This window comes from Oryx dammah, unplaced genomic scaffold, assembly GCF_014754425.2.
Source record: "Oryx dammah isolate SB20612 unplaced genomic scaffold, SCBI_Odam_1.1 HiC_scaffold_22, whole genome shotgun sequence".
NCBI classification, from domain to species: domain Eukaryota; kingdom Metazoa; phylum Chordata; class Mammalia; order Artiodactyla; family Bovidae; genus Oryx; species Oryx dammah.
In genome coordinates this window covers 3413464-3431682 of record NW_024070206.1, presented here as the reverse complement: position 1 = coordinate 3431682, position 18219 = coordinate 3413464, and the positions used below count along the sequence as shown (strand labels likewise).

The window sequence follows — 18219 nt, the reverse complement described above, 5'->3', positions numbered from 1 at the left end:
GGTTGCCGTGCCCTCCTCCAGGGGACCTTCCCAACCCAGGGATGGAACCCAGGTCTCCTGCACTGGCAGGTGGATTCATCACCACTGAGCCAGCTGGAAGCCCTTATTGAGGAATAATTATATCAGATTAGATTCATCTATTTTAAGTGCAGATTTGAGGAGTTCTGACAAACGTAGGCGGCTGTGTGACCACCAGCACAATCAGGACACAGACCGTTTTTATCACACTGGAAAGTGCCCTGAGCCCTCAGCACCACTGTGTGCTGCATCTGAGAAACACCTTTTTCTCACCTGGCTTCATCTCCACAGGATGCTCCCCTTATCAAGGGTTTGTGCCTGGACCTCTCTCCTTTCCTCCGCCCACAGCACTTTTTACTTTCCTAACATGTCAGGTAGCACATGCCGACATTTCCTTCCTTCCCTTCTCCAAAACACCACGAGGCCTGCTCCCCTCTCCTCAGAATATTCCTGTTCAGTGGTTCTTTCCTTCTTCCCCACACTCAGTGTCCAAAGGCATCACTCTCTAGGCGTCTCCGTGATCTTTATGGAATCAAAGACGTGGCACTGTTAAAAGGCAGTTCAGAGTTTAAGTTCAACAGTTTAACTACCGATGCTGTGCACACTGCAACTGAGCCCTGCTATGATACTTTTCAGCCGTAAAAGGAAAAGTGGGATGTTGCAACTGTGACTGAGGGCACTCATCAGTGAAGAGGACTATTCCTCTAGGCTCCCCTAGATATATTTCCCTCACCCAAATGTATACACTAGCATTTGATTTTTGAATGTGCAATTTTCCACTGTAGAAATTCAAAGCTCACAAGTTTATGGAGAGTTGGCTCTGAGTCAAAGCATGTGATGATGAATATGCAAGTTGGGAATTAGCAAAGTATGGAATTAGGAGTGGTGGGCCATCTGCCAAGGCAACCCTGGGATTACTCAGCTGGCAGAGGAAGGCCAGACTTGGGAACACGTAGACAAGCGGCAGTAAGTTAGCTTAACTACTTGCAGTAAAACCAGCTTCTGACAAGTCACATTCACTCGGAGAATCATTTAAGGGAAGATGACTGGAGATGAAGTTCCAGCTTAACAACAACTAGGATCGATTCCTCAAGATCAGGAAACCGAGTCACAATCAGAACCGCTTGGGCCAGAGACCGGATACAATAAAATACGGCCACACAAAAGTGCCGGCCCCAAAGATGAAGCTGACTCAACGACCCCAACATGACCTCCTTGAGGACTCAGACCCATGGACGAGGTCACATGCAAATGGAGAAACCCACTCCCACCGTCACATTAGATGGCTCTTGAGAAGCTGGCAGACTTTTTCTGGAGAAGGGCCAGATGGTAAATATCTGAGATTTGGGGCTAAGTAAGGTCTGTTGCCTAGTTTAACCCTTTCAAAAACATACGGGACTTCCCAAGTGGTCCACTGGTTAAGAATCCTCCGCCTGCCAATGCAGGGGACATGGTTCAAACCCTGGTCCAGGAAGACTCCACCTGCCGGGAAGACACTAGGCCGGTGCCCGGCAACTACTGAGCCCGCACCGCCACTGACAAGCCCGCGTGTCCAGAGCCCGTGCTCTGCAACGAGAGAAGCCAGTGTGGGGGAGGCCGGCGCATCTCACCTGGAGAGGAGCCCGCTCACCGCAGCTAGAAAAAGCCCTCGCGGCAGAGGGATCCAGCACAGCCAGAATTTATTCTTTAAAAAAATGTAAAAAATATTCTTAGATCGTGGGTTGCAAAAAGACCAATCCCTGCTTTATACCGAATTTCCAGAGCCAGATCCCAGTGCAGAGGGCCCTCCGGCTTCCTGCCAGTTCTTTGCAGCAGCAGCAGCCACTGGGCTAGCAGATGCCCCTGCCATGCCAAGAAGACTATGAATGAGGGCCTCACTCCAGCAGGGGCAAATGCCAGGGAAACTCCCAGGGTAGTGGGCAAGCGGTGTAAAGGCGGAGAATGGATAAGGCTAGAATGCGTGTGGTTCAAGTCTCTGAAATCACAAAGGGCACGGAAAGATGAGCTAGTTCACATTCTAACACCCCGAACAAGGAGGCAACATATCCGCCCTTCCAAACTCTGGTGCCTGCTCTTGACTCACACGGATCACACCTTGAAGCTGGAAAGATGTCCTCTGTTTGGTGGTGGTGGTTCAGTGGCTAAGTCGTGTCTGACTCTCTTCAACCCCATGGACTGCAGCCCGCCAGGCTCCTCTGTCCATCGGATTCTCCAGGCAAGAATACTCGGGTGGGTTGCCATCTCCTTCTCCAGGGGATCTTCCCCACCCAGGGATCCAACCAGCGACTCCTGCGTTGCAGGTGGATTCTTTACCATGAGCCACCAGAGAAGCCTGTCCTTTGCTTGAAATTAAATATGTAGACGTAACGTGGCTTTGTCCTCTACAGGCTGAAAACAGACTGTCCAGAAGGTTTAGAAACATTCATGAGCACAGACCTGGGCTGTATTATTAGGAGAGTCAGGGAAGCAGGAGGGGTTTGCCTTCTCGGGACACTCTGCTTAAAGTCACTGCTGGGAAGTGTGGGGCGACCCTGCTGAGGTGAACTGGGTCCCTACAAGCTATCTGTTCTTAGGTGGTCACTTCTGATGCTGCCTCGCAGGACACAGCCAGAGAATTCACTTTCTCTTCGTAACGCTTCACATTCCAGCAATTCTTAGAAGCAAGGGGCTTGCCGCACGTGCTAGTTTCCCGCTAGCAGAAAAAAAAACACGTTAGTTACCACTATCCCCAGCTTCTCGGGTCCCTGGCCTGGAACGGTGGGACTTCTCTTGTTGAAAGGATACAGCTGGGCCACAGGAAATTAAGCTTTTAGCTCCCCAAATGTGACATCGGTTGTGTGCCAAAGAAAATCGTCTTATAAACGTCCCCAAGGACATCTTCGGCTTGAAATCCCTTTACTGAAAAATAAATGGAATTAAAATCCATGCATTCCATGAGGGCAGAGATTTTGGGTTTTGTTTTTTTTTTTCCTGCCTTATTCACGTATACTTTTTTCAGAGTAAAAACAACTCCTGTTTATATACCACAAACATATTTGAAGTGCTTGGCACATAGTAAGCTCTGAGTAAGTGAATGAAATTGTTGGTAAACTTTGAAACTGGTAAATGACTTTACAGAAAAGAACCTGGCTTGGCAGGAGAGAAGCTGCAGATGGTACAGCTGATTACCTTTTCATCCTCCAAATAATAAGCAATAAACAAACAAAGAAGCAAACAAACAGACTGCACAGAGACCTCGGTTCTCCAGATAGTCAGCCATGGCCTGAATCCGCAGCTCCTCTAACACACTGAAGTGGCGTGGGTCCCATCACGCAGGAGGGTAGTTAAATTTGCAGAAGCTGTATGGCTGACACTTAAACTGCCAACTGAAAGGCAAAGTACCACTTGAGAAGACGGGGTGCTCTAGAAGAAAGAGCACTTGCTTTTTCCGGGTGCACCCACCTCCCAGCTTCACTTAGAAAAGAGGAAGTGAAGTAAATATAGAAAGCCAGGCATCGACAACTCTGGGAACAATGAGTAGCACCTAGACCTGGTCCCAAAGGACACCGGTGACTGCTAGGCCTTTCGTGATCAGTTCACTGGTCCGTTGTTTCCTATCAATTTTGTCTTGATCCGTAGAGAATGAGTGAAAAGTGAGACAGAACCCTGCCTGGGCCAGCATCCTCCACCATGGCGCCTCCCCACCCCGGACACCTGCTCAAGCTACGTAACAGGGTGTGGGAGGGACCGAGATCCCCTTTAAAGCTGTGACCCAGCACCGCTTCCAAACCAGCGTCCACGGGGCACCACACCAGGTAGAACTGTGCACCTCCTCTTCAGCTGTTATTTAAAGTAACAAGCTCATGGAGTGAGCTAGGCCTGCCCGAGTCAGTTCCGGTAACACTTCTGCAACTAAAGTGAAGCAGGTCAAGGTGGGAACTCGTGCAAACAATGGCAGCATCTCAGAGGGGCGAGCAATCTGGTTTCTAGAAGGAAAAAAAAAAAAGCTAGCAAAGGAGACATACTCTGATAGCAACAGAAGTTCTGGGAAGACCTAAAAGACAGATCACATTTCTTTGCTTACTGGTAACATCAACATTCGTCCACTCGTGCGCATGCAGAAAATCCACGTGGACTGTCCAGGCGGAGGATGAGCCTCTGAGGCTACAGTCGCGGATGAGAGGACAGACGATTCAGGGGCCTCACAAGCTAACCATCCAGCAGGAGCAAGAGGCTCCCTCCAACACATCTGTGGTTCTGGCAGCTTGGCACGAAGCCACGCCCACCTGTCCCCTGCTGTGTTCTTCGACACTGGGACCCTGTCCCCTGCTGTGTTCTTCCGACACTGGAACCGCCTCCTCCTTATGGTAAGAATACAGACGGTCGTCAGAAAGATACAATGCTCTTTCCAACCGTTACTCAGAGCCGCCCTGGGAGCCGGTCCTGAGCTATGCTGGCCACAGGATGGTAGGCAGAAGGCAGAGACCAGAACTGGGCTAAGGACCAGACTGTGGTCTCGGCCAATAAGTCCCTTCATGACCCTGGACAGACAGCAGCCTTCTATGCGCCTCTAAAACGGGGGTAGCTATGCCTCCCGCCTGCTTTATAGTTACATGAATTGAGGACATCGTGTAGTCAGGTAGGAGGGAGGAAGCAAAAGATGCCCTTTTTGTAATTTTCCCAAGGCGCTAGATTTCTGGGCTAGCCTACGTTTGGAAAAGCATCTAAAAACAACTGACATGTGACTGTTGTATAAACACCCTCAGGGTTCTTGGCTATGGTCTGAATTTGCTCTTTCAAAAATTTCGACTGTCAAGTTCAAAACTCAGCAGATGTCCACGGAGCACTGAGTACGTGCACTCAGGACGCAGGATGAGGGGACACACAAGCAGTGGGCCTGAGGGGCGCCCTCCGTCGAGGGCTTCCTGCGTGCCCCAGTTCCTTCCATCGTCCCTGTAACCCTGTCACTCCAGTTCTAACACGGCCCTCATGCATTCCAAGGAGAAAAGTAAAACAGAGACCAAGGAACGTTCAAGGTTATAGAACAAGCGGTAGAGCCTGAATTCAAACTGGGGCACAGGGTTTTTATCCTATGCATGTTTGACACAAAGCCCTGTGTAGGAACTCAGGGACTTGGCAGAGAGGATATTCTCCAGCCTTGCCTCCAATGGAGCCTTAGCTAGAGTCCTGGGCTCTCTGTCTGGTATTGCTGCTCTAATTAAGCGACCTCCTTGCTCTCCAATTTCCAAGTAAACACATTTGCAGAAATATCCCGTTAACTTCCATAATCTAACAGGATTTGGCAATGCTACTGCACTATCTTGAAGTGGGAGTTTTTGCATCCCAGTGTCATTATTTCCCACGGGAACGTGACCCTAATGAGACACCACTGACGGGACTAATAGGGCTGAGGGCCCCCACTGGAGGTCTGTGAACCACAAAGCTGGGGATCAGAGCTAATGCAACTTAAACACAAACGCTCCTGTTTAAAAAAAAAATCACTTGAAAACAACCAAGTCGATAAAGCCATTCCTAGCTGCTTCTAATCTCTTCCCCTATCACTGATAATCTAAACTACACAACTTTGAACTCAGTCATGTACACTGTATATTGGTTACAGTTACAGTCCTTGGTCGAAAAATCAATTCTGGAAAACTTGACCAGAGGCTGCTTACGTGTTTTCTAGGACTATTTGAAGCACATATTAGATGCTCAAATCCATAATCGGCTCATGTATCCAAAGTGTTAACTAGTATCTTACTGGATACAGACTCAAGTTTATGTCTTAATGTTTCCCACACTCAAATGTATTTTCTGGTTTTAAAAAAGCTTTAACATGTCATTTTACTGATGAGACCCAATGGTTCAGCTGTAAAAATAATCCACCTGCTGATGCAGGAGACCCAGGTTTGAGCCCTGTTCCAGGAAGATCCCCTGGAGAAGGTAAAGGCAACTGACTCTGGTATTCTTGCCTGGGAAATCCTGTGGACAGAGAGCCTGGAGCGCTATGGAGTGAAGAGTCAGACATGACTTAGCAATTAAATAACAAAAAGTAAACCCAAACATTTTGTTTAAAAATTACATGGTTTGGGAGCAGGAAAAAAAACTAATAGCCACAAGAGGGTAAATACCATAACTTTATGTGCTTGGGTAGAATAAATTTAAAGCCTAGATAAGTCACACAAACTGTGAAATCTTAACTGCTGGTAAAGATACACTCTGCCGTATGTCAGATTGTAACCCTGAGCGAACGTGTCCTTTAAGCTGCCAAAGGCATTCATTCAGAATTTCATCAACTTCAGGGACTTGGCTCAAAGCACAATGGGGTAGAGTCTCTAGAGACAGAGAATGTGATTAAGACGAAAGAAATCCTACAAGGAAGGAAAGCTCTCTGTGCATGAACCAATTCTGTGTATAATGATAATGTAAAGTCAATTGTCTGAGACAGATCAAGGGCAATGGTAACTCAGAAAACCACTGTGGTCACGGTGGATGCTGGCATTACCAACTGCTTGCGTTTGTATCTATTTAAATTTCTAGTCTTCCTTACTTAGATCCCAGATCTGGAAGTTCAGGCTCATCTGTAGACACCTCCAGGATGATGAAAGGGCCCAGGCTTTGAAGTCAGACAAACCTGGGCTCTCACGTGTGTTAACTTTGTGACTGGGCAAGTGGACTAAAGCCCAGAGCTTCAGTTCCCTCTGTAAAACAGACACCCGCACACTACAGAGTGGCTTTGAACATTAGAGCTATATGTACATAAAGTGCATAGGACTGTGCTGAACATACGGTAAATCCTCCAGCTGTCATTTAATATAAGGTTAAAGTGGAAAGATGCTGCTTAGGTAAAATCATGGAAAACAGCTGTACGCAGGTAGTGGTGGGGTCCAGGACAAATATTATTCCCACCCCATCATTCTCTTTCCCATATTATGATACTTAAGTCTCCATATACTTTCAGGAGTAATGGTAGATCAGATTTATAACTCACATGTACAATATTCATTTACTTAATATTAAACTCATCCTCCATGCCAATGATTTTTCAAAAGTCAGTGTTTAAAAAATAATCACTTTCTACAATTCAGGAGTGACTTCTGGGACTCATTCTCTTGCGCAAAAATCCTTTCACAAGAGACTTCTGTTAAAACTGGGATTCTATGCAGCCAGACACACTTCCCTCAGCTTAATTAAGGGTCATCCAACAGTTAACGAGTCCAGCTTCCCGGAAGGCTGACTCTTTCTCTGGTTTTATGTCAGTGTGGTAGAAGGACTAACTACCCGCTCAACTGTGGAGGCCTCTGAGCTCCTGAGGATCTGTCCAAATGGGTCTGCACCGTGACTCTCGTTGAGACACTGGTTTCCATGGCAGCCCTTCAAGCCTTAATGCACATCTCATTAACATGCAAGTTCTGGATCAGGAGGGCTGGGCAGGGCCCCAAGACAATATGAGCTCCCAGATGATGCCAATTTCCAGACCACACCAGGAGGAGCAAGGGTCTCCAGGGCCAAGACGACAGGATTCACAAACCAATCAGTACACAGCGTCCCTCCGTCCTCGGGGTTCAGGGACAGCAGCTTCCAGCTGACTGTCTCCAGGGGGTTATTGAACGATGGAAGTTGTGTGAAGTCAGTGAAGGACACTTAGAACTCGGAGAGGAAAACCAGAGACAATATTCACAGGGACCATTTTCTCCAGCTGAAAACATCCTCCCATCCCTCCAAGCTCTTTTCTCCTAGGAAGATATCCTTTTTGTTAGCTCTCACAGGTCGTTTGAGTAGCCGTTAATGAAAACACATCACGACACTGCTCATGTCTCCTGTAAGAGTCTCAGTGTAGGAAAAAACACCGCACTGTTTTTCAAAGTTTGGGGGGTGGGGGAGGTGCTGTGGAAATGACAGTAACAGCGTAACAGATGAAATCAGCTTAGAAGGCTAATCAGGCACTCATGGTTTCTGAAAATTGGACATGCATTCTGTAACTGTCATTGACTTATGGGCAGTCTGACTTTCAGGGACCAAATAATGAGCAAACCATCTCAGGGACACATTCCATGTTAAATCAAGGTTTTATGCTGTGGTGATGGGGGGGAATGCATCCGAAAAAAACAGTGTGGATGAAATACAGGGCTGGAGCCTGGGAGAATCCTGAAGCCGCCACCACCAGCTCAGGTCCCTGGCTGGGTAGACCTTGCTTACCTGTTAACTTCTCCAAGACTCTACCTGCCAACTGAACCACACTCCAGTCTTCCCTACAAATTCACATTTCTGTTTAGTGTTTACCACCCACAGCTCAGGGAATCCCTTCCCAAGGATTCACAGGACTGTTGCCTCCCTGAAGTGATCACTGTCATTCTGTTGCCAGCAGGTTTCTAAAGTGTGGTCTGTGATGTAGCTGGCGGTGCTTTTTCACCAGCCCTGAAACCACCCACACCTGGGCCTTAGCGCGTGTGCAGCTTTTTGCCGCTGAGACCATGGGGAGTCATCTGCCACCACACCATTAGGGCAACTTCCTTCTCTTTCAAACTCACTTTTGAGGATTACCCTGTTATCCTGTACTGCCCAGGATTGATTCTGGCACCTAGACAGTACAGGAATCGCGGAGAGAGAATCTGCTGGAAGTGTGTGATCCCTGGACCTCGAACACTATACCTTTAAAACGCAGGCAACTCACAAGTCTTTGTGGGTGCGTGCCTCCTTGTGGTGAAGGCACGGGGACACTGCCCGTGGTCCCCTATGGTGACAACGAACCGCTCCTCACGTTCAGAGAGCTGCACGCAGGGAACACCGATTTCCCTCAGAACCGCCTGGGGCAGTTTTCTGATCAGACGCCCTGGCTCTCATCACATTTGCTTCTAACAAGCACCCAGCTGACCTGCGGACCGAATTTTCAGGAAGATGGATCCTCTTCCGTGACTCAACCATCTTGCCGCTTTTGGTTTTTACGGAACAACCTTATCCACCGCCCGCCCAGAGGCCGTGACAAAGTTACACTCTGTCCCGGCAGAAGGTCAACAGAGAGCCAAGGACTAAGGATTTCCTTGTTGACTTTTTATGTTCAAAACAAAACGCAATCGGAACCACTCATCTTGGCTGTGCCTCGCTATGCCCGCCGCTTGCCCCACAGTCCCATCCCCTTTCTTCATGAAACTGGCAACTTTTCCTCCAACCACCACGCCAGCATCCCGGGGAGGCGGAAAACCACCGCCTTCGGGTTCTGAGAGCAGAAACTCCAGGTGCGGACACTCAGTTGCCCGTGGTTGTTCCGGCTCAGAAACCACACACACAAGAAAAAAAAAAAAAAAAAACGTTTGCACCAGAGAGGACGGAGCACCCCACCGGTGGCCGCGGTCCCCGAGCGCGCCTCCAGGCCCCTCCTGCAGGCGCCGCCTCCCCGACCAGCCCAGGCGCGCGCCAGCCTGGTCAGCCGAGCCCCGGGGCTTACCTGAAGCACGTGGTGAGCTCCCCCGAAGGCTTCAGACACGGATACTTGGTCGTGGCGATGTTGTCTTCCGAGCAGATTTCTCTGAAAAAGTTAGGGGAACTTGGTTGGCCGCTCCGCGCGAGAGCGGTCGGCAATGCGCGCCGGGCACCCGCGTTCCGCGCGCCGAGGCGGCGCCGGTCCCCGAGCGCGGACGCGGGGAGGACCCCGAGGTCCGGGCCCGGCGAGGGTCCCACGCAGCGAACCGGCCCCCAAGAGAAAGAAGAAGTACGGAAGCGGGACATTGACGGCGGCAGGAGGGCCGCGCGCGGTGTCACCGAGCCCCGAGCCCCGGATGCGGGAGCCCGGGGTGTGCGCGCGGAGGAGGCGCCTACCCCGGAGTCTACGAAGCTCTTTCCTTAACCCAGGAGGGTGAGCGCCGGGGGAAACCGAGAGCGCGCGGGGCACCGGCGGGATGGGTTGGGGAGAGGGTACCGCCTGCGCCCGAGAGCCGGGAGCGCACGCAGCAGGGACCCGCAGCGCGAACCTGTCGCCGTCGCCCGGCTCCTCGCGGTAGCTCCACGCGTGTCCTAGCGCCAGGAGCAGCAGCAGCGGCCCCAGGCTCCTGCCCAGCCGGCCCCTCGCCGCCCCTTCCCGGCTCGGAGGCGGCGGCACCATCGGGGACGCTCGCGGCTTCTTGGCGGCGCCGGCCGCCTCTCCAGCCCTGCGCCCGGCTCCTCCGCGCGCGCCGCCGCCTGCCTGTCCCCGGCGGGGGGCGCCCGAGGCCGGGGGCTTCGGAGCCACCTGCGCGCCGCGCAGGGCTGCGGGGCACTGGGCGGCTGGGGGGTCGTGCTCGGGGCTGGGGCGCCGGGGCGCCAGCCGGGAAGCGGGGCTGGGACGCGGGGCCCGCGGGGTCCGGGCGGTGTCGCTTCCGAGGCTCACGCCGGACAGACGGACGCGCTCCGCTCGGCTCTGGGCGGCGCCCTCCCCGCCGGCCCCTTCCTCCGCTGGGCGCCGCGCGCGGCGTGCGGAGCGCGGGCGGCCGCTGGCATTTTACCCCGGGGTCGCAGAGCCGGGGCGGGGGAGGAGGCGGGGGGCAGAGGGCTTAACACGCCTCCTTCTCTTGGTGGGCTGGCTTCCAAGGTCAGGCCCGTGTTTTCCTCCCGCCCCTCGAGCGTCTACACTGCCCGCCTCTCCCCCCCACCCCCTCCCCGCCCCATCTCCTTCGTAGAAGGGAGGACGCGGGAGGTGAAGGCGGCCCCAGCCTGAAACTAGAGCGTGTCTGGTTCCAGTCCCTTAGACCTCCGGTCAAACAAGTAACGAGCTCTGATCAGCCCTTTCTGAGGACTGTGAAACAAATTACCAGCCCAAGTTCGATACATAAAGCAGGGCCCTCAAAGCCGGTGCTCTGGGACAACCAGGGGGATGGGGTGTGGTGGGAGGGGGCTCAGGATGGGGGACACATGGACATCGTGGCTGGTTCATGTCGATGTATGGCAAAGCCACCACAACACTGTAATTAGCCTCCACTTAAATAAATTAATTTTAAAAAACCCTCTTGCTTTAATGCTGTTTCACACCATGCACACAGGCGAAAGCTGGAAACTCCTGGAAGATCAGGTGAGACACTGAAGGGGCCGGTTCATCACGAGCCTGCGGCCGGCTGGTTAAGGCAAGGCTGTTAAGAGGTCTCCTGAAACCCCCGGGCTGCGGGGCCGTTAATCGGGTCAGCTGGTGTTCCCACGTGTAACTCGTAGGCCTTTGCATCTTCACACTTGGTTGCCCATCCGGCGTTTCCGTGCCTGCCTGTTAAAGAGTAACTCCTGACATAAACGTGCCCCGCTGAGCGAGTCACAGTGGTCGCTGCCCAGAAACGAGGTTGTAATGCCCAGCCTCTAACAAACCCGTGGTTTCTGCAGCTTTCCTGAGGAGGAGAAAAGACAGCTTGATCACAGGTTACTAGGGTTCTCATGGGTTAGGTGCGCAGGCGTTTTGATTCAAAATATTCTGGGCCACTGAGAATCACCCTATGTGTCTGACATTTTTCAAAGCAGTGGTATTCTCATTGTTCTGTAGAATGTTTTTATATTTTCCAAAGGTTTTTGACATTTATCACTTTATTTGATCCCATATCCCTTGAAACTAGGAGTCCGACTTCAGCGAGGTGGGTTTTTTTTTCCTGCAAAACTTACACAGGCATGGCAGAGTACAAATCAGACTTGATTTGAAATCAAACAAAAGAAGTGAATTTTCACGTGGTCAGGAGACACTTCAGGAACTTTTAAAACCTGACGGTGACCATCAAAAGTCACAAAGAAAGAAACTGGATTCAAACCCAGGATGCCTGGCTCCCAAGGTCAGTGACTTTGGCAAGTGACCTTTCTGAAACTTAGTTTTCTCATCTGTAAAATGGAGAAAACTCCCTGTAAGTGTTTAAGAGTAATGAATAAGGTAATGCATATCACACATTTTCACAGTGGCTGATGTATATATTGAGCGCTCAGTAGACATTAACATCATTTTTGAACCTAAATGATATTACACAGGATTTTCAGTTTTAACTTTTTAACTTTCTGCTTTTAGATAAATAACACAGCTGTTTGAGTTCCTAAAGAGATACCCCTCTAAGCACGTGAAAAAAAAACACACCTTAGAGGCCATTCTTAGGGTCTATTTTTATTTTCTTACTTGTTACTCTATTTTTACATCTGGCTGTCTTTTTTCTGCTCTTTACTCATTTTGCTTTTCTACTGTTGTAATTGTGGATGTTAGTTCTACAAGTCATCAGTTCTCATTAAATAGTTAATAAGCCATATATGGGGACAGGGAGTGTTCCCGAGACAGTAATTCAAGCTGTAGATGATAAAAGCAAAATCAAATCTGTTGATTTGGGAGGAGTCGATTTGGGAGTCGAGGAGCTGACTTTGAGGCCTCCTTATTTTCAGCCCCGCCACCGAGCCGGGATGAGAACCAGGTTTCTGAAGATGTGCTGGGGTCAGGTTTGCTTGGGGAGGAAACCCTGAGGCTGGGTGGCCAGAGGGCGTGTCTGGAAGAGCGGAGCTGGGACAGAGACCTTTTGAAAACCTTTGCCTCAAAACCTGGTATTTAAACCCACTGGCAGCTAAGGACCCCACAAGACATTTCTTGGGGGGCTGGGCTGGAAAGCACAGCAGAGTGGAAAGCAATGTTGATGTCCTGGACGCATGCCGGTCCCCTGACAAGTTAAACACGCCTGTTAAAGACAAAACCTGCGTTAGCTCAGGCTGCAGCCTGCATGGGAGACGTCAGACTGCAGCTGAGTGTGGCAGGGACCTCCAGGGGCTTGGGCTTTTCTCTCCTGATACCCTAACTCATCTTCCCCACTGATGTGCCCCATTCCCTCACTTCTGAAACCCGGGCTGAGAGGACGCACCTCCTGCCTGTGTCATGGGAGTGTTATAAAGATTAATGATGTGGACCTCGGTGCTCCTGGAGGGAGGCTCTGTACAATTGTTAACTTTTCAGCATACCGCTGTCCGTGATGGTTTCCATATAGACCTGTCAGCTTCCCTGAAACACAGCAGAGAGTGGACAGTTATACAAGTTACCGTGTCCTAGGGATGCGGGGCTGTGCCAAGGGCTTTGATGCAGACTGTGCTGTAAGTTCCACTCCCGGGTGGACCAGCTATTGTTAAGGGCTTCTGAGCATTGTCCGGGGGAGGGGCTGACTGGCTGGAGAAATCAGGGGCCAGCAAACACAAGCAACGTGAAGCAAGAAAGGAAAAAAACCAGGCCACTGGGCAGAGAGTATCCTTTGAAACAAGAACCATGTCTTCTTCCACTCATTTTAAAACATTTTTAACTTTTATTTTTTCAGCTGAGGCAAATGGACATATAATACATTAGTTTCAGGTGTACAGCACGCACAATTCAATATGTTATCTATAGCAAAATGATAACCGCAAAAAGTCTGGTTAACATCCATCACCACACAAAGGTACCATTTTTTTTTTTTTTCTTGTGATGAGAACTTTTAAGACCTTCTGTGTTTAATCTAGCTGTCAAATGGGCGTGGTAACCCACTCCAGTATTCTTGCCTGGGAAACCCCATGGACAGAGGAGCTTGGCGGACTACAGTCCATGGAGTTGCAAAAGAGTCGGATATAACTTACTGACTAAGCAACAACAAATGGTGTGGAGCAGATTAGATAAAGCAACTGGGGCAAAGGGGAAGATCCGGGGAGCGAAATAAAATGAAGCTGAAGGGACATTAGTTTGCAGGATTGTGTCATTTCTACACTGTGTTTAAAGCAGGACTTCGGTGATGATCCAGTGGTTAATAATCCTCCTTGTGATGCCAGAGACATAATTTCCATCCCTGATTGGGGATCTGAGAGCCTGCAAGCCTCAACTAGAGAGAGCATGCTGCAGTCTACAGGGACCACAACCAAGAGAAGCCCATGGGCCAAAACTAAGACCCGATGCAGCCAAAAGTAAACAAATATTAAAAAAAAAATAGAGCAATTCACAAATCAGTTCTCTAGAGTCTCAAATTTCAATTCAGGATAATTACCTGATCAGTTACAAGATTCAAGGTAGCCATCATGGAAAAACCTATAAATGGCCTAAACAAAGATTCACAGACTTTTCCTGTTGGTCTCCCTGGAACATAGCAATAGTCATAACTTTCAAAGAAGCAAGACCCAGCAAGCACTGGGTAGGCATGCATTCAGAACTTCGAGTGACACACACATAACTGTACCCCTAGAATTGACAGGCTGCCCCGGACCCCTCCTTCCGTTTCCGTTTTGACTAACATATGGCCAGGTCTGCTTAGGGAATTCAGGTTACCCCCTGAGGAGTATTAAAGCGCCCCGGTCTCCGAGCCATTGTGAGGACATGCTCGAGGCAAGAAGCCTCAAACATGTTCACACAGTCAAAGGGCTTTCAAGCCCTGGTTTTGGGGTGTGTACACCATCTTTGTACCTAGTCTGCCTTCGTTTTAACTTGTCCAAATTCTGAAAGTATTATTAAAGCCGTGGGTCTCTGGAATTTCCTCCCAAGACAGGAAGAAACATCTGATTCCTACGTCCATGAGAGAATCACACAATTTTTACCAAACTCTGAAATAAAGGTAATGTTAAAAGATTGCTGTTGCTGAGTCACTTCAGTCGTGTCTGACTCTGTGCGACCCCATAGACGGCAGCCCACCAGGCTCCCCTGTCCCTGGGATTCTCCAGGCAAGAACACTGGAGTGGGTTGCCATTTCCTTCTCCAATGCATGAAAGTGAAAAGTGAAAGTGAAGTCGCTCAGTCATGTCCGACCCTCAGCAACCCCATGGACTGCAGCCTTCCAGGCTCCTCCATCCATGGGATTTTCCAGGCAAGAGTACTGGAGTGGGGTGCCATCACCTTCTCCTTTAAAAGATTGGGTAGCCTTATATGCCTATAGGTGGAGAAGGCAATGGCACCCCACTCCAGTACTCTTGCCTGGAAAATCCCATGGATGGAGGAGCCTGGCAGGCTACAGTCTGTGGGGTCGCTGAGTTGGATACGACTGAGCGACTTCCCTTTCACTTTTCACTTTCATGCATTGGAGAAGGAAATGGCAACCCACTCCAGTGTTCTTGCCTGGAGAATCCCAGGGACAGGGAAGCCTGGTGGGCTGCTGTCTATGGGGTCGCACAGAGTTGGACACGACTGAAGCGACTTAGCTGCAGCAGCCGCCGCAGCAGCAGCATATGCCTATAGGTGGCTAAAAGAAAAACAGGCAAAATCTTTTTAAAGGGGAGAGAAACTCCTTGTTACTTGGTCAAGTGTCTCAAAAAGATCCAGAAAAATTGTTTATGTGATTTGGATGTCATGTTCATGGAAGTTCTAATACATACTTACACACTCACTCTCCCTCTGAGTCTCTGTCTGGGGTTTCTTCCAAAGAAGTTTGTCTAGACTATAGAAATTGGCCATCTCCTTGGCCAGTCACAGCTGCAGGATCACACCTGGGGTTTCTAGGAGGAGAAGAATGTTCTAGCTCCGTTCAGTCTGCAGCTCCTTGTGGGAAAAGTGGGGAAGGCGGGACATGCGGCTAGGAGGGCCCCATCTCTTGTGGTCCCACAGGCATGAAGAAGGAGGAAGGGTCCAGCGTTAGAGGAACAGCCAGAGCCCCTCAGTACGAGGTCTCTGCTGGAGAACATGGCATCAGAATAGACCTGGGGTTTGTGAACGGACTCCTTGGAGTATCAACCACCCCTACAGACTTCTCTGCTTTATTTTCATAGTGGTAACTCTCTTTATATTCTCCTTATATCCCGTACCACTATAGGGGTAAGGGTACTTACTTAGTCTTTATTAAGAACTGGAAGATAGCTCAGTAATATGATATCAATTCAATTTGACAGGTAATAACCATGTTGGCTTTAATAGAAGTTTTCTGATTTGAGCCAAGGTTATCTTTTATGTTGGAATAAATATAACTGCATTACCCATGCTAGCAAAACATGGTAGTTACTATAATTAAAAATATTTTTTTCCTCCAGGTATGAGGTTGACTTTACCTCCCTCCTTTTAAAAAATGGACTTAGAGGAAATTCCCTGACAGTCCAGTGGTTAAGGCTTCCCAGATGGCTCAGTGGTTAAGAATCTGCCTATCAATCCAGGAGATGCAAGGGCCTCAGGTTCAACCCCTGGGTTGGGAAAATCCCCTGGATAAGGAAATGGCAACCCACTCCAGTATTCTTGCCTGGGAAATCTCATGGACAGAGGAGGCTGGCAGGCTACAGTCGTGGGATCACAAAGAGTTAGACACGACTGACATGCACACCAGTGGTTAAGACTCTGCTTCCACTGCAGGGGCACAGGTTCGATTCCTGATCAGGGAACTAAGATCCTTCATGCCTTGCAATACCACCACCACCACCCCCGCCCCTGCCAAAAAAAAATACACTTAGAGAAATAACACTGGAAGGAGAAAGGAATTAGACTTAAAAATCAGATTTACCTAGATCTGAAATCCAGCTCTAAAATGAAAACCTTCATGATCCTGAACAATTTTCTGGGATTCAGTTTATCCATAAATAATTAGAAACAGTCTCCAAGTCATAGGATCACTGAAAAGAGTAAATGAGATCTATAACATGCCTGCTGCATCAGAGATAATAGAGCAAACATTAGTTTAATTATCTTTGAAAATTTGATTGCAGCGATGATGGGTCATCTGCCCGGTCACATTTAACTTACTTTCCATAAAAGACACTTTGGGAAATGGATGGATGGCTAACAGGACAGACATCCTTTCATAGCGCAGACTAAACTAAGCAGTAGGATTCATACTGCTGTCACTACTGTTGGGCTTTAAGTAAACCTTAGGAGGTGAGTAAGGCCCTGGGTAAGTAAGCCCATTAAGAGTTGCTAGAAATTAGAGTGTACATACTTCCCCTAAGAAAATACTTGTGTTTCTGAATACTGCGCCTGTCTGATGTTTATATATTTTAAAGCAAATCGTGGTGTAAATGTATGCCAGGAACTGGCTAGTTAAAGCCCAGCTGTAGTTGGTTCTAGAGTGATGTGAAGAGCCTCTCCAGCTCTGTGCATTGGTGTGACCGCTTTGATTTCTGCTGAGCTTTTCTAAACTGGGTCAGGCTGGGAGCCTTTGCAACAGAGTAAAGGGCCCCTGCCTAAGGAGACGGCAGTCTTCTGGGTGGGCAGTTTTGTTTAAAGAAAATGAGGCAGTCCATATGGTGCCTAAAATCTTAGCATTCTAGTTAGAGGAGGAGAAGGGGATGACAGAGGATGAGATGGCTGGATGGCTTCACTGACTCGATGGACATGAGTCTGAGTGAACTCTGGGAGTTGGTGATGGACAGGGAAGCCTGGCGTGCTACAATTCATGGGGTTGCAAAGAGTTGGACACGACTGAGTGACTGAACTGAACTCAACTAGTTAGAGGTTGTTAGATTCTAATAGAACATGGGATACATCTGTTAACCAAGATGGAGGCCTCGTCATGATATAATACCAAGGAAGACACATTCCTGCAAGCTTTTAATGGACAGTGATCATTTTCCAACAATTTGGCACAAAGAGTAACAACAAATACTTACTGAGCACTTGGTCCCTGCAGATATTTTTAAAAGCACTTTACAAGTATTATCCAGTGGTTAGGACTCCAGGCTTCCGTTGCAGGGGGCACAGGTTTGACCCCTGGTGGGAAACTAAGACCCTTCATGGGGCACAGCATGGCCAGAAAAAAAAGAAATAAAAAAGTCTGCAAGTAATATCTCATCTAATCCTAATTGTGATGCTCCATCACTGATTCTATCATCATCTGTTTTTTACGAGTGAGAAACTAAGATACTTTTTTTGTTAATATTTATTTATTTATCTGGCTGTGCTGGGTCTTGGTTGTGGCATGTGGGATCCAGTTCCCCGAGCAGGGATCGAACCCAGGCCCCCTGCACTGGGGGCCTGGCGTCTTAGCTACTGGGTCCCCAGGGAAGTCCCTGAGAGAGAGAGTTTCATTTGCTGGCCTAAAGGACCGAGTTATGAGCAATGAGCTGGGTTTGAATTGGGGCACTTTTAGCCCGAGGCTCCGTGCTCTTTACACTACACCAAACTGCCCTTTGGAAAAGCAAGGATCTGGGCAGTTTTCTCCTGAGGGGCAGGACTACGTCTGGGACGCTTGCTCAGGGATGCCATTAAAGCCGCAGAAGGCCCAAAGTCCACGTGATAATCAGTGACCCTGAGACCACTGCGGCTTGTGTTCCGGCACAATCCTTCCTCCACAGCGCTGTGCTGGCCAGCTGACCCCGGGCGTCCTCGCTGGA

At 49.3% G+C, this 18219-nt stretch overlaps 1 protein-coding gene across 1 annotated transcript in view; it reads right to left on the bottom strand.

Moving 5' to 3' along the window:
• The window catches only part of CCBE1 (collagen and calcium binding EGF domains 1), a 228417-nt gene extending 217355 nt beyond the window's left edge, over positions 1-11062 (bottom strand). The window contains exons 1-2 of the mRNA XM_040264281.1: positions 9966-11062; positions 9443-9523 (exon numbers count right to left, since the gene is read on the bottom strand). Coding sequence (XP_040120215.1) covers positions 9443-9523; positions 9966-10096 — 212 coding nt within the window. The 5' untranslated portion in view covers positions 10097-11062. The remainder of the gene's footprint in view (positions 1-9442; positions 9524-9965) is intronic.
• Between the last annotated feature and the right edge of the window lie 7157 nt (positions 11063-18219).